A 21,032-nucleotide genomic window follows, 5' to 3' on the forward strand; every position below is an offset into this window, starting at 1 on the left:
GCAATCATACCAAAATCAAAGGATGCAATGGACATCCTAAAGTAGTTGAAAAATCAATTAACGTGTAGTCTTAGTATGGGATATAAAGTCACAAACATTCTTAAAGGAAGTATCTGATTTAACACAGGGTGCACCTAGTATCGCCTTTGCTTTCGACGATGACGTCGCAGTTTGAGGTATAGAACCCACAAGCAACATGCCTCCTCCACGTTCATTATCACTGAATGTTCACGCTAGACTGCCGCATGTACGCCGCCGTCATCTGAACAGCTGAACCGCGCGTTACCGTGCGTCACCGCGCGTTCATCTGAACTTAGCCTAACGGACAGTGGCCCGTCCACGTTGTTACTAAATTAAATAATGTCATTAATGTCTCAATGTTAATGTTTTCTCCGGAGACAAATTAATTATGCAGGTATGCTAATAAAAAGCGCTGGTAGCCCAGCGGTAAGTACGTGCGACTTTCGTTCCGGAGGTCGCGGGTTCGAACCCCGGCTCGCACCAATGAATTTTTCGGAATTTACGACCGGAAGAAACCGGACTAATTCCAATAAGGTCTAGTTTACCTTTCGGGTTGGAAGGTCAGATGGCAGTTACTTTCGTAAAAACTAGTGCCTTCGCCAAATCTTGGGATTAGTTGTCAAAGCCAAAGATCGTTATCAGGGTGCACTTTTCGTGGCAAGTGGTACGGTTGGCAAAAAAAAACAAATACATTTAAATATTCACTTTGTTCTTAACTACGAAATAAATACTTACCTTCTTAGGATTACACCTATATTTTTAAAACAATATACGCCAAATGACATTAATTATGTATGCCATAAAAATACATTACGCGAAGTGTAATTATATTATTTAAATCCAAATAATCAAATGCACTCTAGATACGACAAATTATCTAGAATTGTTATTCAAGTAGTTCAAGTCAAAAGTAGTGCACGAAGTAAGACGAGCACGGAGAAGTGTAATAAAGTGCACGAATAATCCCAGTATCTTCATTCACAGTATGGATATGACACAATACCTAGATTTTATAACAACCTTCTTGTAACTTCTGTCAACGTAGAAAGGTCATTTAGTTATTTAAAATGGATTTTTTCTAATCAACGTGAACGACTGACAGCCCAATATGTTGAACAAATTTTAGTTATTTATTCAATGTAATTTGGCTAAGTAATTATAAATATGTATATATTTCATAATTTGTTAAGTATATGTAGTGTTTTAAATACTTGTGTATTTGTTTTTTTGTCAACCATACTCTGCCACCAATACAGCACGCTGATAACGATCTTTAGTTCCCGGACGGATGGACCGATTTAGATTTAGTTTTTTTTAAAGCTGAATTAGTCGGGAGTGTTCTTAGCCATGTTTGATGGAAATCGGTCCACAATGTTGGAGGTTTTTCGAAATTTTAATTTTGTGGTTAGGTTAGTCCAGTGGCCCGTTTCTCGAAAGGTACAAGTCTTGTATTACAAGTGTGTTTCCATGACAACCCATACGATTTGTCAGTTCACGCACTTGTAATACAAGGCTTGTACCTTTCGAGAAACGGGCCCCAGGTTGTAGGTACATGTTTTGGAGGAGTGCCGAAACGTGCCTGTGACCTCGTCCTATAGCCCTGAGGCGGCAATCGAGGGGTTTTAGTGGGTAAACCATGGGTCTCATTAGCCTATATGGGAGTCCCACATAACCATCCCAGGCCGGTCCCTGCGCCTGGGCCTGGGATGGCATGCGTAAAGCATTTCCCCTCGTTTAAAAAAAAATGCTGTAGGTACATCTTTCGTGAGGTTTACGCTATCGAGAAACGTATTAATATCCCATAGTAGCCCCAGTACGGAACCCTGTATCGCAATCAGACGAGCTCAAACTTCGAGGGTCGGTATTGCTGTTTCGTTAAAAATAGTGTTGTTAGATCGCAGTCTTCAAGTTATTGATTGTTCAGAAGTACCTACTGCGCAGTTTGCGTAAATATAAATAGGTAACTTTGCCAAAGTCAAAGTTTTCGTGTAGAGGAATTTTTGATATTGCCACACAATTAACAAGTTAGACATACTGACATGACGGTCTACCTATTGGTAAACTTATTTTTTTTTATACTACGTCGGTGGCAAACAAGCTACGGTCCGCCTGATGGAAAGCGGTCACCGTAACCTATGGACGCCTGCAACTCAAGGAGTGTCTCGTGTAGGGTTGTAAAAAAACGGTTTTTTTTTTCTAGCTTGAAAAAAAAAACATGAAAAAAAAACCGTGAAAAAAAAAAACAGTTTTTTTTCTGGTGTATGTTTTTTTTTTCTAAAGTACGAAATCACAAAATTTGAAAAGTAGTTAATACTTTTATACGGTTTTTTAGACTTAATGTTAACTATTAAACGAATTTAATCAAATAACTTTAATTTCTGGTCTTATAAAAGTAATATTTACGAAATCTGTAGTTTGTAGTTATCACTATTTACTGTTGGCAACACCACCGCCTCTCCACGCTACACGCCGCATCGGGGATTCCCCAATAAACGTTTGTATACTGAATTAAAATGTACGTTATTGTTATTGAAACACGTTACTATACTCACGAAAAACCGTTATTGTCGTATTATTTGTTCATCTGAAAAAAAACCATATTTAGAAAAAAAACCAAAGTGCTCGGTTTTTTTTCATGTTTTTTTTTTTCATAATTCTGAAAAAAAACATTTGGTTTTTTTTCTATTTACAACCCTAGTCTCGTGCGCGGTTCGCGTTGCCTATCCATTGGAAACTTGTACACTCCCTCTTGCTGTGTTAAGTACACAGCAAAAAGGAGTGTACAAGTTCCAAGGAGGGTTCAGCTTGCTGACGACTCAAAGGACAATAGACGGAACAAATTACTCCCGTAGGTCCTTCCGTTGCCAGCACACCGCACCCTCGTTGAGCTTTGGCAGCCTTACTCACCGGCAGGAACACAACACTCTAGGGTCTAGTGCTATTTGGCTAAGGCGGAGGTACTTCCCCAGTTGGGCTCTGCTCTAGATTCGAGCGAGATGATATCCGCTGTGATGTGCCACACAAAGCGGAATATCATTCGCTATGTCCTACCTCCTACTAGAGCCTTTCTGACGGCTCATGATGAAGTGGATACATCAATGTACTCGTACTTTATAAGTAATGCATTAATAATATGAACACTGGCATGTCAAAGGGTGTCTATGCGCAATTCCTTAAAGTATAAAAAGTATGTTTCCTAATAATAGATAACTGTCGTCGGTTTTCTCCAAAATTAGATAATAATATAGGGTGCATTGGGATAATTTAGAAGCACAGAAATGCTCGGGTGATTTCGAAAGGGGACTCTTGATGCGAGTATGACGGAAATAATGGTGATTTTTATATGACTTTTGAAATTAGACGACTTTCGAAATTATCCCAATGAGTTTACAAATTGAAAAGCGTCTGATCGGTTTTCATAGTTATTTTGTCCGGAAAAAATCTCATGCTTCAAGTTCTTTGCTTGTGCATTTTGGCTATGGGCTTCTTGGTCGGCTTCATCCAAGATGGCCGCATAAATGATTGAGTGAAAGTGAGTGAGTAGTTTGTTATGGTCCTTCTTCTTATACGGTTTGGCTGTGGTCGTGAACTTCTTGGCTGGTTTCTACCAAGATGGCCGCATAAATGAATGAATGAGTGAGAGTGAGTGAGTGAGTAATCTGACTTACCAACACTGCTAGTGGCAGCTGTAGTTGACGGCGCTTGTGTATTTAGTCTCTAGTTTGTTCTGGTCCTTCTTCTTATATGGTTTGGCTGTGGTCGTGAACTTCTTGGCTGGTTTCTACCAAGATGGCCGCATAAATGAATGAATGAGTGAGAGTGAGTGAGTAATCTGACTTACCAACACTACTAGTGGCAGCTGTAGTTGACGGCGCTTGTGTAGTCTCTGGTTTGTTTTGGTCCTTCTTCTTATGCGGCTTGGCTGTGGTCGTGAACTTCTTGGTAGGCTTTGGCTTGGCCGGTTTCTCCCAAGATGGCCGCGGTTTCGTCACGAACGACGGTTGTGTCGTTGCTTGCCAGTGGACGGTGTTCCCGTTGCTCGGGCGTGACATGAATTGTGCTGGAAAATAAGGTCGCAGTTTTAGCTGTTAATTTTTAACCCTTAATGCAAAAACGGTGTTATAAGTTTGACGTGTCTGTCTGTGTGTACGTCTGTCTGTCTGTCTGTCTGGCTGTGTGTGTGTGTGTCTGTCTGTGGCATCGTAGCTCTCGAACGGATGAACCGATTTTGAATAAGTTTTTTTTGTCTGAAAGCTGAGTTAGTCTGGAATGTTCTTAGCCATGTTTCATGAAAATCGGTCCACTGTTTGATATCTTGATTCCTATAGTATTTACGAGCAAAATTAATTAGTCACCAACGTCTTAAGTAAGTTCCCGTAAGATGAAATACTGGAAACTTTTACATATAGGTCCACACTTTACAACCAGTTTTAAACTAGAGGCGCTTACGTCCCGCGGCGTCATATTTGTATACGAACATCGCCCTTAACGCCGTAAGCGCCATCGATAATAAGGTCCCTTTTCCCATATAACGTCACATACATCTACCAAAAGCTCTAGACTTTCAAGATCAAAAAACGACAACTCTTTCTTTACTGCTTAGTCTAACTATAAACAAAGAGGATCGAGTATTATAGAGAGTTACTGTCAAAGTAAAATGTGTAATCACAGTGCATAGACTGCCATCTCTCGACACAAGCTTCAAACTTTTGAACCCCAGTTTTGACAATTTGGCGCATATTCTTAGCTTGATATATTGTGTCAAAATGTCAAATATTCATTTTAGCGCCATCTAGCCGAGCGTTCCCCAAAGGTGTAACGCCATCTAGGCCACCGTACCTTTTTCTCTAGGGCTTTGAGGTACGTTTTTTTCTTGGACTTTATCCGTCTATACGGAGTTACATATGTCTTTGCTATAAACAACCGTAAAAACAAAACAAGTAATTTGATTTCTACGCCATCTACAAGAGAAATAGAAAACTAACAAGTGACACTCACCTGCAGAGATGCTGTTCTCATTGTGTTGGTCGGACACGGCCATAGGGCGCGCGCCACTCAGTATATTACTAAGACTAGACGAAATCTTGTTGTGGGGACTAGTTTCCACTTCGCTCGGCCTATTTACATTTTGGTACTTATTTACACTGTTATAATTTATTTTATTAACTATATCACTATTTTGTTCGCTACTTGAATCTAAATTTCCTAATGATGGGTGTATTTCTGGCGGCCTATAGCTGTAGGAGGTTGGGGCGCCATCTATGGGTTTTGTCATGAACGACGGACGCTGGGTCTGCCAGTTAGGGCGAGCTATCGTGTGCGTCGTCTCGGGGGGAAGCGTGGTCGTGCTTCGGCCGCCAGATGGCGCTGAATACGGTTTCTCCGTGACTGTGACTGGGCTCTGCGTATCTGAAAATGCAAGTTGTTTTATTACTTCGACGGTCTATTTTGTTAGTACGTGCGTTAAAATTTAGAGGTCACTAGGCTTCTATTTGCTTTTTGGTGTTTTAATATTAATACATAAGTAGATTAAATAAAAAAGCGCGACTTGAGTTATTTATGGGTCCGATCCAGACATAATTGGGCTTTTATTTTCGGTTTACCTTTTTATGAAAAGTGAAAAATAAATGCTTTATCGTGTACCAATTTTTTGTCAATAGGCATGTTAAAATATACAATAAAAGATTAATTATGCTCGGGTGAAATTAGGTAAGAATGGTAAGATCACCTGAAAAAAAAAACGCTGTAGTTGTTACTGAGTAGGTGCAAAATGTAGTGGTATTCGTAGTGGTAGTGGACAACTAGTGTAAAAACTATCAAAAGTTACTCGTAATTTTGTTGACTACAAGCAATGGACGGCTGAGTGTCATGAAGATTTCTGTAACGGCATTTTCCGGCCGCCTAAAAGCAGCTTACTCCCGAACATAAAGCCCTCGACACACACTCCCGCGTGGCCCCGCACTTTTGCTCTCCCATTTCAGTGTTAAGGCATCCATTAAACTCACCGACAACAGGCCGCTCCGGCAGCCTACAGCAGCTGCCGAGCGTAAAGCCGTCGACACACTTCCCCGCGTGCGTCCCGCCCGCTCTGTTGTACTCCTACACGCGCTGTGTTAAGCCAGCTATACACTCACCGACAATAGGCCGCTCCGGCAGCCTACAGCAGCTGCCGAAAATAAAGCCGTCGACACACTTCCCCGCGTGCGTGCCAACCGCTCTGCTGCACTCCTACACGCGCTGTGTTAAGCCAGCTATACACTCATCGACAATAGGCCGCTCCGGCAGCCTACAGCAGCTGCCGAAAATAAAGCCGTCGACACACTTCCCCGCGTGCGTGCCAACCGCTCTGTTGAACTCCTGCCCGCGCTGTGTTAAGCCAGCTATACACTCACCGACAACAGGCCGCTCCGGCAGCCTACAGCAGCTGCCGAACATAAAGCCGTCGACACACACCCCCGCGTGCGTCCCGCCCGCTCTGTTGCACTCCTGAACCCACATGCACGCGCCTCGCGCGCCGCCCGCCGTGCACACTTTGCGTGACATTTGGTAACCTGTAAACAAAATGGCGACTTGTGAGTTGCTAGGATTTTGAGGAAATCAGTGTATGAACTAGAAGTTTGTATTATCAAATATCTACAGAGTGCTGGTAAAGAGCTCTTCAAAATGGTGAAATAGACAAAAGAAGATTGGATGCCTAAATCGAAGTCATGTCAACAACTACCTAAGCCATGCACTCATGCATATTATGACATATTTTGGCACAAGCTTTTATCGCCGACTGTACCTTTCTTTCAACAGTCAGCTACTGCTCTTCGAGACCTTTCTAAAAACCCCTTACTCGATGGGGATACGACGTTTCATAACAGAGTTCTTATATCAGCTCCATGATACCATAATATACGGCATTTGTCACGTGATTTACGTATGTGTGCAAAATTTCATCTCAATCGGAAACCGGAAAGTGGGTCAAATTTAGCTTCTAAGTTTTGACCCAAACTAACATACAAGGCAAGTTGAATAAAAGCGTGTAAAAACCAGAGCTACCCTTTTACAGATAGACCCAAAAAGATCAATCTTTTCGTTCGCAGTCACTCTAGTATTAATTTTTGATTGTCGCCATTGCTACTGTCATAAAATTCGCATTTGTAAAACTTACTTTTCACAGTATGAAAAGTTGTCAAAAACTTGAAAAAGAGAAATTTCTGTGAAATTACTCCCCAGTGAACAATTTCAAGGAGATTTGAATAAATTTAATGATACTAATTCTTAATTTAACTATGAAAATGTAAGTTTTATGACTTTTATGAGAAAAGTCACAAGAGATAAGAAAGTCTTAATAACAAACAATTCATGCCTATACAACGTGTTTCCGGTATCACTCAAAACCTCAGACACTCCAACTGATTTTTATTTTTTTAAACTCATCTAACGTATTCATCTTTTAATCTGATCGTTACTTTTTTTTAAATTGAATTTTTAATTTTCTGTACTACTTGACTTTTACCTCTACACTCAATAAAATAATTGCTAACTACCATCATAAACCATAAGACTATTTATTTGTGTACGTTACTGCAACGACATAAGGTTTACCAATAGACAGCTAAGATGTCACTGTAAAACTCTTTAAAGCTTTGTCACAGTAAACTTCAAATTGGACAGGTAATCGCAGTAAGCAAATTTAAACCCAATATTCAAAATGACAAGGTTGTAATTAGGTACGAGTTCAATTTGTTATGACTTATGATAAACATTAAGATTAAACTGACAAACAACGTCATTTAATACCCCTAAATACTGAAAAAGGTAAACAACCTCTAGCAATGCGATATACACAATGTTGTATTAAGAGTACAATAGAATGGGCACGTAAAAAATAACTAATAATAATAATTTAAACGGCGATAAGTGCATTGTGAAAATGTTAACAAGGTCACGCACCAAAGCGGCACAAGGAAACGCACGCCCACCATCCTCGCCCGCCTCGTCCAGCTCCCCGTCCGCATCCTCGTCGGGCGACGAGTTCGCCACGGCGCCCGACACCGACGGGTCCAGCGACGAGAGCGGGCCGCCGCCGCCGCCGCCGCCACCACCTGCGCGACGAGGGCGGCCACCGCTGCCGGCACGCTTGGGGCCTGCGGGACATCCTGCCCCGCCCACGGCTCCCGCTGCCGGTGGTGTAGTGCGTCGCATGACATGGACTCGAGAAATAAACGAGAATGTCATGCGCGCCATTATGGGGCCACAGAGGGTGGAACCCGGCTATCCGCGTACCGTTCTAGAATGCTGCCTCTGTTTCAGGCACTCGAGCCATCCACCACCGTATCGGAGCAGCGTCTATCGGATCAGGTGCGCGTCATTCAGCGGTCAAAGCGGTTGGATGACGCCACACTTGATCGGCTTCGCCAGGAGGCTCTCGCTGCTCGCGCGGACTCCGCCTCGGGGCGGGATTTGCCCGCCATGTCGCCGGACCCGGTGCCCGAAACCGACCTGGCACCGGAGGCGCCGCGGGTTGATTCCGGTAACGACGGCGGGGACTTCGCGAGTCAGAGCGTGAGTGAGCCTGCTAATGAGCAACTGAGGAGGTCTTTGGAAGAGGCGATTACGCAGTATCGCTCCACAAACAATCCTAGGCCACGATTACCACGTCTGCCTATGAATAGACGCAATCTAGCGTTAATGGGAGCCTTAAACGCTTTACTAGAGCCATTTATACGGACTAGTAAAGATCTAGATGATACACACTCGATCATGTACTGCGGAGCCATCGCGGCGTGCCGTGTTGCTCGAGTCAAGTTTCCGGACGCTGACCGTGCAACTAGGACCGTCGGAGGTGTCCCTGCATGGCAAGTACGGATCGAGCGTCGTATCAACTCGTTTAGGACTCTCATTGCAAAGCTGATCTGCTTCAGAGGGGTAATAATCGCCCCCGAGTAATGCGCTTTGTGAACCAGGCGTTCGCGGGGACGGACATCAGGCCCCGCGACTATTTGGCCAATGTCACAGAGCGCATCGACTTCCTGAAGCAGAAAGTCTATGCATGGGCAAGCCGTATTCGCCGCTACAGAAAGCGTGTGGACCGATTCCAGCAGAATCGTCTTTTTCAAAGCGACCAAAGGAAAGTATACCGAAGGTGGGAGGAAACCGACCCTCGTGTGTCTGACGTGCGGCTGCCGGATGCTACTGCCATGTCTGATTTCTGGCGTAGCATCTGGTCGGTGCCCGTCGAACACACGGAGAGTGAGTGGATGACCGTTGTCGAACGCGAGTGCGAGAACATCGAACCTATGGGGGCTATCACCATCAGCCCCGACGACGTAAGTTGTGCTACCCGTACGGCCCAGAACTGGAAAAGTCCTGGACCGGACGGATTGCACAACTTCTGGCTAAAATGGTTTCGATGTTCGCACTCGCGTTTGGCAACGCAATTTCAACAAGCCCTCGATCTTGGTTCTCTCCCACCTTCCCTAACAACTGGTGTTACTTTCCTGCTCTATAAGTCCGGTAGTACCACGGAAGCAAAAAACTACAGACCCATTACGTGCTTGCCTACACTTTACAAGCTCCTTACATCCATTTTGAGAGCAAAAATTAACGCGCATATTGTCGCTAACAACATTCTGGCTCCCGCTCAAAATGGATGTAGGGTTGGGTCCCGTGGTACTAAAGAGCTCCTCCTCATAGACATGACCATCTGCCAACAAGTTCGGCGGAACAAGGGGGCCATCTCGGCCGCTTGGATTGACTATAAGAAGGCCTATGATTCGGTGCCTCATTCATGGCTGAGAAGGGTATTGGAGCTGTATAAACTTGATGCAGCTTTAATATCCTTCCTGGCTGCATGTATGAGGCAGTGGACCACAGTCCTTCGTCAACCAGGAGTCAGGGATGACCCCCTGGCCCGCAGGACTTCATAAGGATTGAGCGAGGAATATTCCAGGGTGACAGTTTGAGTCCATTATGGTTCTGCCTAGCTCTGAATCCCCTCAGCACGCTGCTGAAGGATTCTGGGCTAGGTTGCCGGCTTCGGAGAGAGGGTGAAGTCATCTCTCACCTTCTGTACATGGACGATCTCAAACTATTTGCACCGAACACCCAAGACCTGATGGTGCTATTGACAACCACAGAAGTTTTCAGTACCGCCATCAGAATGGAGTTTGGTGTCGATAAGTGTGCGGTCATGCATGTACAGCGGGGGAGGTTGTAAATTCAGAAAATTTACAACTTTCTGAGACGATGTCGTTCAGATCTATCTCTGAATCAGAAACCTATAAGTACCTTGGTATGTCACAGTCGTTGGGTATTGAGGATGTTGGCATTAGACGGTCGGTGAAGGAGCGCTTTTTCAGTCGGCTCACAAAAGTCCTTAACAGTCTTTTGTCAGGAGGCAACAAAGTGCGCGCCTTTAACGCCTGGGTAATGCCTCTACTCACATACTCCTTTGGCATACTACGGTGGACCCAGACTGAGCTGGACGCCCTGGATCGGAGGGTCCGCTCACTGCTTACCACACACCGTATGTTACACCCGCGCTCGTCTGTTATGAGATTGTACATCCCACGGAAATGCGGAGGTCGAGGCTTCCTAAACGCCAAAGATCTTCACAACCGTGAGGTGTACAATCTCAGGAATTACTTCCTTAACAACGAGTGTGGGATGCATCGTGATGTGGTGGCAGTGGACGGAAACCTCACGCCGCTCTCCTTGGCGAAACAGAACTGGCGCAAACCTGTGTACTAAGTACTGCGGACCGCAAGGCGGTATGGGAGAGCAAGCAGCTACACGGGCGGTTCTACAAGGCCCTCACGGGACCCGATGTAGATCTGCTCGCATCGGTGAACTGGTTACGATTCGGGGACCTCTTCGGAGAAACCGAGGGTTTTGCCTGTGCAATTGCGGACGAAGTTATGATGACGAACAACTACCGGAAATATATCCTGAAGGACGGTACGGTCGACATTTGTCGGGCATGCCGCCGTCCCGGAGAGTCACTCAGGCATATCATTTCCGGTTGTTCTCATCTAGCTAACGGCGAGTACTTGCACAGACATAATCTCGTAGCCAGGATCATTCACCAGCAACTTGCTCTTCAATACGGCCTTGTGGACCGCGAAGTACCGTACTACAAGTACTTACCTGCGCCAGTTCTCGAAAATGGTCGTGCCACGCTCTATTGGGATCGATCTATTATCACTGACAGGACTATTGTAGCCAATAAGCCTGACATTGTGATAATAGATCGACTGCAACGCCGGGCAGTGCTCGTTGACATCACCATCCCCCATGATGAGAATCTCGTGAAAGCCGAGAAGGACAAGTCCAGTAAGTACCTAGACTTGGCTCACGAGATAACCGCCATGTGGGATGTTGAATCAACGATCATTGTTCCGATAGTCGTTTCAGCGAACGGTCTCATAGCGAAGAGTCTCGACCAACACCTTAAGAGACTCTCGCTAGGTGGCTGGATCAAGGGCCAGATGCAGAAGGCGGTGATCTTGGACACAGCGCGGATAGTTCGACGGTTCCTCTCTCTGCAGCCCTAACCACCGGCAGCTTGGGCCCTGCCCCGCTGCTGGCGGCACCCTAGGTTAGGTTTTTTATAATGTGTTTATATATTTTGTATTGTTTTGTATGTGGTTTTGTATTTTACTTTTATAATCATATTATAAAAAAGCCTAGCCTAAGAATCAAAATGAATAAAGAGAATAATTTAAATAAAAATATTACCCCCATCAAGATATAGCTCAATCGATTCTACTCTCGATTCTGAACAAACTGTTTTCAGGTTTTTAGTGTTAATTGAAACACGGTGTATACATACTTGTAACCGGTGAAAGTAAAATCCAAAATTTTGGTATCGAAGAGATTAGGGAAGTGTATCATTAAAGCATAAATTAAATATAACAAGATCATACCATCCCATACATTAAAATGCGACCGCCTACGAACGCGCTTACACTCCACCACACATAGATGGCGCCACAAAAAATGCCTTGTTGCCACCGATTATTTGTAGATTGGCATTAAGTGTCAATTCCGAGCCGTAAATCTATGTCAAAAGTGACACTTAACGCCATCTACAAGTATAATCGAAAGCTACAAGACATTTTTTTTGTGGCTATGTGTGGTGGAGTGTAAGCGCGGTCTTAGGCGGTCGCATTTTATGTATGGGATGGTATGATCTTGTTATATTTAATTTATGATTAAAGTTACATTGCACATTGCATTGAAGTACCTAGTCAATCAAGACAAGGTACTTAAATCCATAGAATTGAATTTCTATCAGTCGATAATATTTACAAAAAATACAATAAATAGTTATCTAATAGGAAAGTTATATTTGCGCTATGAAAGCTATGTAGGTATAAAACGAAGGTAGTATAAAAAATATGAAATCAGTAACTTTTATTAGCTTTCGAAAACCTAGTACTTCATACGTTTACGATTCTTGATTAAAGACTACCGAAAGCCATTTAGAAACTAGTAGTGAAAGCATCAATCACACAATCCGAAGAAAACATATAATTTTCTAAATGAACATCAATATCCTAATCATGTTTCCGTAATGAAATTAACAAGAACCGAGGAACCAGGCTAATAGGCTATAACAACTGGCAGCGCAGGATATCCTAGATTATATCAGTTCTGGGCTATTAGGCTAAGTGTTTGTACTAATATCCCTGAGGCATGGCGGTGCTTATCAATAAATACAAGGTGAGGTACGGATCCAATACGCAATGTCGTCCGACTAGTATCGATGGGAGTTACTGGTTGGACGTCTTCGAAATTCAGTTATGGTTCTGTTCAACTATTTACAATTGAAATAATATGCCTTTTCCTAATGGCCTAGCTAAACAAAACATTTTGTATATTTCTTTAATACAAAATTAATCGTCAATACATTATTAGGTATACGAGACTATACGAGAACTTATTATATATATTAGGAAAAGGCATTGAACTTAGAATCAAATAAATTTGGTGGTTAAAATAGATTTGGTACTTGTATTCAAGACATTATTTACTTAAATATACGTTGGAACAAAGGTAATGTGGAATGATCTGGCAAATTACACTAAAAGTGATGAGTATAGACTCCCTTGATCTCTTTTGAACTATATATACAAAAATAAATACGGTCTAAGTTGGTGTTCCGGTCAAAATAAGAGTAATATTTATATCCTATAGGTAGGTAATCAGGTAATTATTATTCTATAGTGAATACTTGTATACAGAATAAAATAACCAAATAGAAAACCATGTTTGCATGTCAAACTCCAACCGTACACTATACAAATGTAATCGTTGCTATAAATCAACGCCCGGACATTATATAAAGTCCACCATACATAAAGAAATCTAACCCAAATGTGAAGCTAAACTAAATGAGCCAGCACAAACTCGCTCATTCCACAACTCATAAAAATGACGAAGACAGATGGCCCAACGGCCTTCGACAATGTGCGACAGACATTTTTCTAACAAATGAAGCGAGGGTTATATTAGATACGCAAAAATGCCCACGCCAGGGTTCATATCAGATAAATGATATGAACTCGTCTGCGGCAAAACTAAAGTGTGAGGCCGTGACACGAAAAAAAAACTTTTTAATGACATATATTACAGTAGAAACTTAATGATTCTTAGTATTATGACAGATTAAAAAAACAATTAAGAGTGTTTTTTATTTTACTTTCCTCCAAAGTTACTACGGAATGTGTAGTTGGAAAATCTCCACCAACATGATCCTATGAGTGATCCGGTTTATCCAGTGAAATCTCGAGACATGAGGAAAGTTGAAAAAACCGCGACAATTTTATCAAAAGTAGCAACCCAATTTATTGTATCCTAAAAATCGATAAGCTATATTTTTGGCTTCAACATGTAGACCAAATAACATTGAATAATATTATTCTCCGCTAAAATATTGCAGACAATCTAATCTACAAGCACGTTTCCACCTATTGTTAGGTATAAATCACAGGAATAAAAGGAGAGGGTAGGCCCAATAAATTTCAAGTGGTGGTCTGTACGCCCGGGGCTAGCTGATGCATCTACTAGTTTGTAGTAGGTACCGTAATGCAGCGCTAAAAAGGAGATGCCGATTGAGGCTGGGCAATAACTGGTGTACGTGAGTTTGATAAACGTTGCCGACACGTGGGTTGTGATATTGAAATGGATTGTGTTTAGAATAAAGTGGGATAAACTTTATGATATTTTTCTATCAAGCAGAAACGTCTGCGAGTGATACGACGACTTTTATTAGATGGAGAATAGAAAAGCACACAGTCATTTTGGAGAAGTGAATCTTTCCTTTGATTTAAAAGGGTTACTTCAAAATATTGTAATTTTTTTTTAATTAAAAGAAACTAACCTATTAAATAAAAACGGACAAACTTTGCCCACCCTTTTTCGGAATACAGGCGTGAATTATGTATGTTGTACGTATATTAACTGAGAAAAATAAAGCAAATATGCCGAAGTTGCAATCAGTGCTAATAAAGTCAGTATTTTAATGCTCGCCACGGCCTCTTTTCATCGACTAATGTGCAATTAATAATAGACAAGTGAGCAAGCGACCAACATAGCCACGCTCACTATAGAATTGCTCTTATTAAAATTTAATGAGATATGTATCAAAATGTAGGCTAAAAGGCATCTTGTTTGATATTATTGACTTACCTTAATAAGTTAGGCTTCGGCAACACTGAATCCTAGTTTTGCGAGTGAATTTGATACATAAAGGATGAGTCACAAGTTGGTGTAAGATAGAGGCAATTAAAACATATACACTTTATACACCTAGGCAGTAAAATATCTCGAGAGAAGAGTTATTTTGTATGAATTTGAGTTATAATTCCCATAATCCGGTATATGCTGCACTAAGTATAATAAAAGCGAAACAAAATATAAAATGCTAAATATAGTGAGTGAATGGAGCATTTTCGTAAACTTTCCAAAAAAATCTTAAAGAAAGTTTAAGAAATGTTATAGTATGCTAAATATTCGTAAACTACTCAATAAGCTCTTTCATTAGATACCCCACACGGCATGGTTTGATGAAAAAATGTTTTTCTTTGTATAGTATATTTCATTGCCGGGGTAGGGGGAGCGGGACCACAAAACTGGTTGGCAACATATGTTTACAGCATGTCTGGGATCTATACAATATTTATATATCAAGTCAACATGAGGTGCGCTATTGTTGCAAACCAACATCCCCTTGGAGCCTCATCTAAGAACAAATTGCAGACGCACGCTTTTAGAACCTTCAGTAAGCATTATTCATTGAAATCTGCACCAATTCATATTCATAAACATGGTCCTTTTTTGCGTTTCTCTCGGCTACCGTTTAAAATGTATCTATATAGGTATAAGGTGACTAACGGTTATTTTATGCCACCCATAATTTCGCGTACGTATGCCAAAAGTAATCCCGCAATGCAATGCTCCAAATAAATGAAGATGTAGATGACACATCAAGGAGATATATTGGGTGCGAACGACGTGTTATCAGACAATGCGGAATTTTATGTTCCCTTAGAGATTTATGTGTCTTTGAGCAGAACCTGAGTCGTTTCTCATGTGTACTGGCATAAAATCTCTTTGTGAATACAAAGGAATAATAATGTCTGTCCAATTAGAGGCATTGGGTATGATGTACGTTTTTAATGATAATAATGATTTATTTTGTTTTTAGGAATAGGCACTTTGATTTATAATGTTAGGGTGTATATAAATTAAGGACCCATCTCTGAAGTATATAGTCTTAAAGAACTATGTGAGAATCTCAGATCGTGCTCAATAGCTTTTAACGGGAGATATCAACCAGAAGACTAGAATGGCATAAGAATATGAAGCAATTAGGTCACACACTTTAGCAAAAGGTCAATTTTGTTAACTTATTTGCGTCTCAAGTACAAAAGTAATTGTCCAGTTTTCGATTTAGATAAAAAAGTAGATTTAAAACATTCGTTTGCGAGTCACTAGGCAAAGTGTGTTTTTGATGACAACCATTATGTAAATCACTTTACAGGCCATTGGACCAAGAAACGTTCCTCATCTCAAAGCGAAATGACTTTACTCAAAACGTAGATGACTTAAGTTTCTACAAAATATTCCTCCGAAGATATTGCAAGTAAAAATCAAGCGAAAATTGAAAAAGCAGGGAACTGCTATCTGAAAATTAAGAAGTTACAAAAACACGCCATCTTGATAGCAATAAGTTCTGCCCACAGAACTCCGACCAATCCAAGTCCAACGTTTACTTAAGAGCGGAAACTTTTCAAATGTTTCACAGCGTTTGCGGCTTGGAATATTTTATGATTCGCTCGCAGACAATTAGGGACGTGAAACGAATTGGCTTTAAAATACAGGGGAGGTTTTGGAGAATATAGTTTCTGCAGTAACTACTATGCTTCTACTACTGCTATTATTCTAGGACCTATTCAGTAGTAAAGTAGTTCAGTAGTAAAGGATTTCTAGTTTTTACCCGATGTTTCCAATAACGTACACATTGTTTCTGATTTGAGAAACGTTTAAAAAGACAGAGAAAGAGTTATTGAAAATTAGGAAGGAGCCTAGCAAGTTAATGGTGTTCCATATTTTACGGAGATTCGGCTGTTCCAAAAAAGACATTCATCACATCCCTATAGAAGATTCGCTAAGTACTCACAAAGTAGGTAAATACACAAAGTAGCGGTCCACATCGATCCATCGTCTTTACGACCAGCGTCATGGTAAATAAAATAGAAGCTAATAAATATTAGTTATCCTCAGCAATTCGCAATCTGATTTGCTACTGATTTGCGCTATCAAATACCATAACAATAAATACCAGCCATATCGCACAGTCTGCTTTACAATCTCATTTTCAATGGTGAGATGCACGGACGTCGGACGTCGTATTTTGTTCTGCTGGATTTTCATCGAGAAATTATTTCCAATAGCGATAAATTGTTCGGAATATATTGTGAGCGGGCCCGGCTACCGGTTTAAAAGGACGCGGCGTAATTCATGAAAATACTCATAAAATAACAATAAACTAAGAAATGTGAAATATCGTCGAACCTTTTTGGGGTCTTGCCAACATTGTAGCTTTTGGTGAGAATCTAAATCACTATGGAAATTGTGTCTCATGTTTATAAATTATTTTATGGATTTCTTATATTATTAGGCGTAAGGGCTGGCCGAGAACGTACATCGTAAGTACATGGATCAAGGAAATAAAACGCTCAATGTCGTTTCATTCCAGTCAAAAGTTTCTGCCAAGGAGTAGGTACGCACATGACTGGAATATACGGATATTACTCTACTAATTTTTAAAATATGATTTTGATGACAACCGTCACCAAATGAGGAATGTGTCGTTAATATTTATGTAAGTATCTAATAAAGACTACGAGTAACAGTTAGTGTCATCTAGAGAACCTTTAAAAATTCTCTAGTGGGCGAGATACTGTCGTCCCCATCATCCTCTAGCCCAGCAAAACCTGCTTCTAACAAAATGCGAGTGGTTTTCGATGCTAGATTTTTTCGCGTGCACCAACTAGTACAATAGGCCAATTGTGAGTCTAAAAGTGTTATGTCGAGATGTTTCAAGAACTCACGAACGTCATAAACGCAATACCTAGCAGGCAAGATAATGTCGCACCCATCATGTGCTTGCCCCACCATAATCTACTTCTAACAAAATGCGAGTGGTTTTCCACGCCACATTTCTTCGCGTGCACCAACTAGTACAATAGGCTAATTGTAACCAGCTGCATTAGTTATTTTCCAATTAGCCCTCAGCCTGTATCTTGCGTCCGCGGCCGCGGCGATGCGATCAGAGCTGCGCACGCGACGGGGAAAGTGTGCGCGCGATCATCTGTACTAACTGTTTGGTAAAATACATTTCTGCGTGTTTTTTATGAGAAGACTTGGCTTTAGCTTGTTCCGCCAATATCATCTCGTCGTTAGAACTCATGGATATTTTATGAATCAGCGAGTCATTAAAAAACCATCGTCATCTTTTATTTTCCCTTTACCAATACAAAGCATATTTGACCGAAGTATTAAAAGCTGAAGAAAAGCCAGTGAAATCAGACTCATGCATGTCTGCGACCAACTTCTGCTTTCTGCTTAGTTCTTAGTTCCTAAAGTCGTACTGGTTCTAACTTTTTGCAGAGCTTTCGTCATTGCGACTTAACCATACATTTATATGTAGCAAAGAGGATCGAGTATTATAGAGAGTTACTATCAAAGTAAAATGTGTAAGCACAGTGCATAGTCTGCCATCTCTCGGCACAAGCTCAAAACTTTTGAACCTCTGTTTTGACAATTTGGCCCATATTGTTAGCTTGATATGTGTTAAAGTGTCAAATATGAATATTAGCGCCATCTAGCCGAGCGTTCCCCAAAGGTGTAACGCCATCTAGGCCACCGTACCTTTTTCTCTAGGCTTTGAGGTACATTTTTTTCTTAGATTTTATCCATCTATACGGAGTTACATATGTCTTTGATATATAGACAGGCCTTTAAAAGCAAACACGTGCCATTTTCAAACGAACAAAAACACATTATTTACAAAATAATTGAATAAGGTATCATATTTATCGAGAGCACTTTTTCAGTATCATAAAGCAGTATTTCATGTTTGATTAAACACAAACATTCAATTATCTCACAAAATATCTAAATAGAAGGGATACGACAACAATAAATAAAAGAGAGCATCAATGAAACCAAAAAATAAACATTTATATTGTATTTGCAATAAAAACATAAACATGAGTTCGGGTTCTAAATTAATATAATAACGTTTTGATTAATATGCAAGGATTCTTTTTCTATTAACCTATATTCTGCCTTGCATTGCACACATTTTTGTATAATATTTGTTTTCAATACAGATCGATGTCAGAAAATGTACGTCTTTTTATCATATCCTTTGTATATAACTAATTGGCTACAGTCCCCCATGTCCAGAGCAATCAGTATCTATATCGTTTGTGTTCTATATAGGTTTATTTGTGAAATAGCACAATTATTTTAATTTCAATTCATTCGTCACATTGATTGGGCAATTATTTGCTGGGAATCCAAAAAGGGAACCAGGTAAAACGGGAAATCGAAACATTTGTTTTTATCGGAACCATTATCATGTGGCAATAGTGTATCATCTCTCTACCGTGAAGATCTCTGAGGGATTTTGGATTCAATAAAAAAGTCCCTTAAAATTGCTTCTACGTTATAAGCCTTATTGTAACTTTAGCTGTAAGTTTTCCTAATAAATAAAATAAAATAAAATGTACAACTAATAAATAGCAAAATTAAAAATGTTATTGTGTCGGCATAATTACTATTTTGGAAAGCATTTGACTAAAATATTATTTTAATTTAATATGCGAAAATGATGATTGACAATGCGTGATGATTAAATGTCAATGATCTTACACTCGTACGATATGTGCAATGAGTGCATACGTATACGTATGCATACTTATATTATTAAATACATACTTATAAAATATTTTTTCTACTCCCGAACTGTTCGTTCGTCATTTACTGGGTCGTTCACAGATATTTTAAAACCCCACATAAAAGTATATTCCCCAAGCCAGCGTCCGCCGGCTTTCCGCGCATACGCGCAGTATCGAAAAAACTGAAAACGTATTGTTTGGCTCTGTAGCCATGGCAACGCATTGTTATAACAATACTGCGCACGTGCGCGGGAAGGCTTTGGGCAGCTGAGCTCACAGTGCAAACCTTTGCGTCAAAATACAGGAAACAGTGTGAATTTCACGAAAGTTATACAAGAAAACTATTAAAAACTAAGTGCATAGCCGTAGAAAAAGTATTGTATGCAACGGTGTTTAACTGAGTCAGAAAATACTCGTGGCGTCTTAATAACAAGGTTTCATTTTGCCTCCAAAAAGATGTGTAACACCTTTTTTTTACGTTGGGGAAATGCATTTACACATGCCATCCGGTCCGGGGGACCAGGGGCGATGACGGACTAAACAGAGTAGGACTACCGTCTAAAATCACCAACGAATTCCGTCTCCGCCTTGGGTGGAGTGTCGCAGGGTCACTATAAGCATTCCACCACGTATTATAAGTAACACCTAATGAAAGTCCCTACGGATATAAATAACCCCTTTTCATAGACCAACATTGTTATTTTCAACGAAAACGGGACATCCGAGCAACATGTTCACAATCTCCAGGGTAAATAAGGTTCGTCCTGCTTCCTTTCAGATATGAAGGGGCAATTATAATAGTGACATATCTTCTGAACGAATGACTGATATAGTCACAGACGCGGGACGAAAGGAATGAAATAAACTACTCACTCTGGGCACAGTATAATAAAGAGTACTAACGTACAGTATGGCCACTCCCGCTCCCCGCTAAAAGTGCCGCCCACCCCCTCTCGGTTACCTCACAGTTACCGCCTGCCAAAAACGCGAACAGTCGACCTGCCATATCTCACTCATACAAGCATGGTACGCGTTCAACTACACGAGCTTAGACTGTGTGCTAGGAACGCGCCTCTTTCATATATGTATTTGATCGCCAGTGTCCGAGATGTGCTCTGGGGGATGTAGACGTCTCTAGCTTCCTTGAAAAATGACCAAACGCTAAGTCGTAGATTCGTAAGTAAAAATAGAAACTCTACATACAAAATTTCACGCATATCTATGGTTTAGCAGTATGCAACTTATAGGCGCTTAGAGAATAATATTATAGTACACAGAACAACCACCGGATACGAGTAGACAAACAGGCGTATGTCTAAATTGAAAAAAGAATTTTTTTGGATTATTAGCGAACAAAGACCATATCCATACTTCCATACTAATATTATAAAAGGGAAAGTGTGTGTGTCTGTTTGTTTGTCCGTCTTTCACGGCAGAACGGAGCGTCGAATCGACGGGATGTTTTAAGAAGAGATAGTTGAAGAGATGGAGAGTGACATAGGCTACTTTTTGTCTCTTTCTAATGCGAGCGAAGCCGCGGGCAAAAGC

At 41.0% G+C, this 21,032-nt stretch overlaps 1 protein-coding gene across 3 annotated transcripts in view; it reads right to left on the reverse strand.

Annotated features, from left to right (window-relative positions):
* The window catches only part of LOC125229548 (serine proteinase stubble-like), a 303,951-nt gene that overhangs the window by 15,343 nt on the left and 267,576 nt on the right, over positions 1–21,032 (reverse strand). For all 3 annotated transcript variants that reach the window (XM_048134415.1, XM_048134414.1, XM_048134413.1), the window contains 3 exons: positions 6,414–6,572; positions 5,020–5,430; positions 3,863–4,081 (listed from right to left, as the gene is read on the reverse strand). In XM_048134415.1, coding sequence (XP_047990372.1) covers positions 3,863–4,081; positions 5,020–5,430; positions 6,414–6,572 — 789 coding nt within the window. The remainder of the gene's footprint in view (positions 1–3,862; positions 4,082–5,019; positions 5,431–6,413; positions 6,573–21,032) is intronic.

This window comes from Leguminivora glycinivorella, chromosome 9, assembly GCF_023078275.1.
Source record: "Leguminivora glycinivorella isolate SPB_JAAS2020 chromosome 9, LegGlyc_1.1, whole genome shotgun sequence".
Classification (NCBI taxonomy): Eukaryota; Metazoa; Arthropoda; class Insecta; order Lepidoptera; family Tortricidae; genus Leguminivora; species Leguminivora glycinivorella.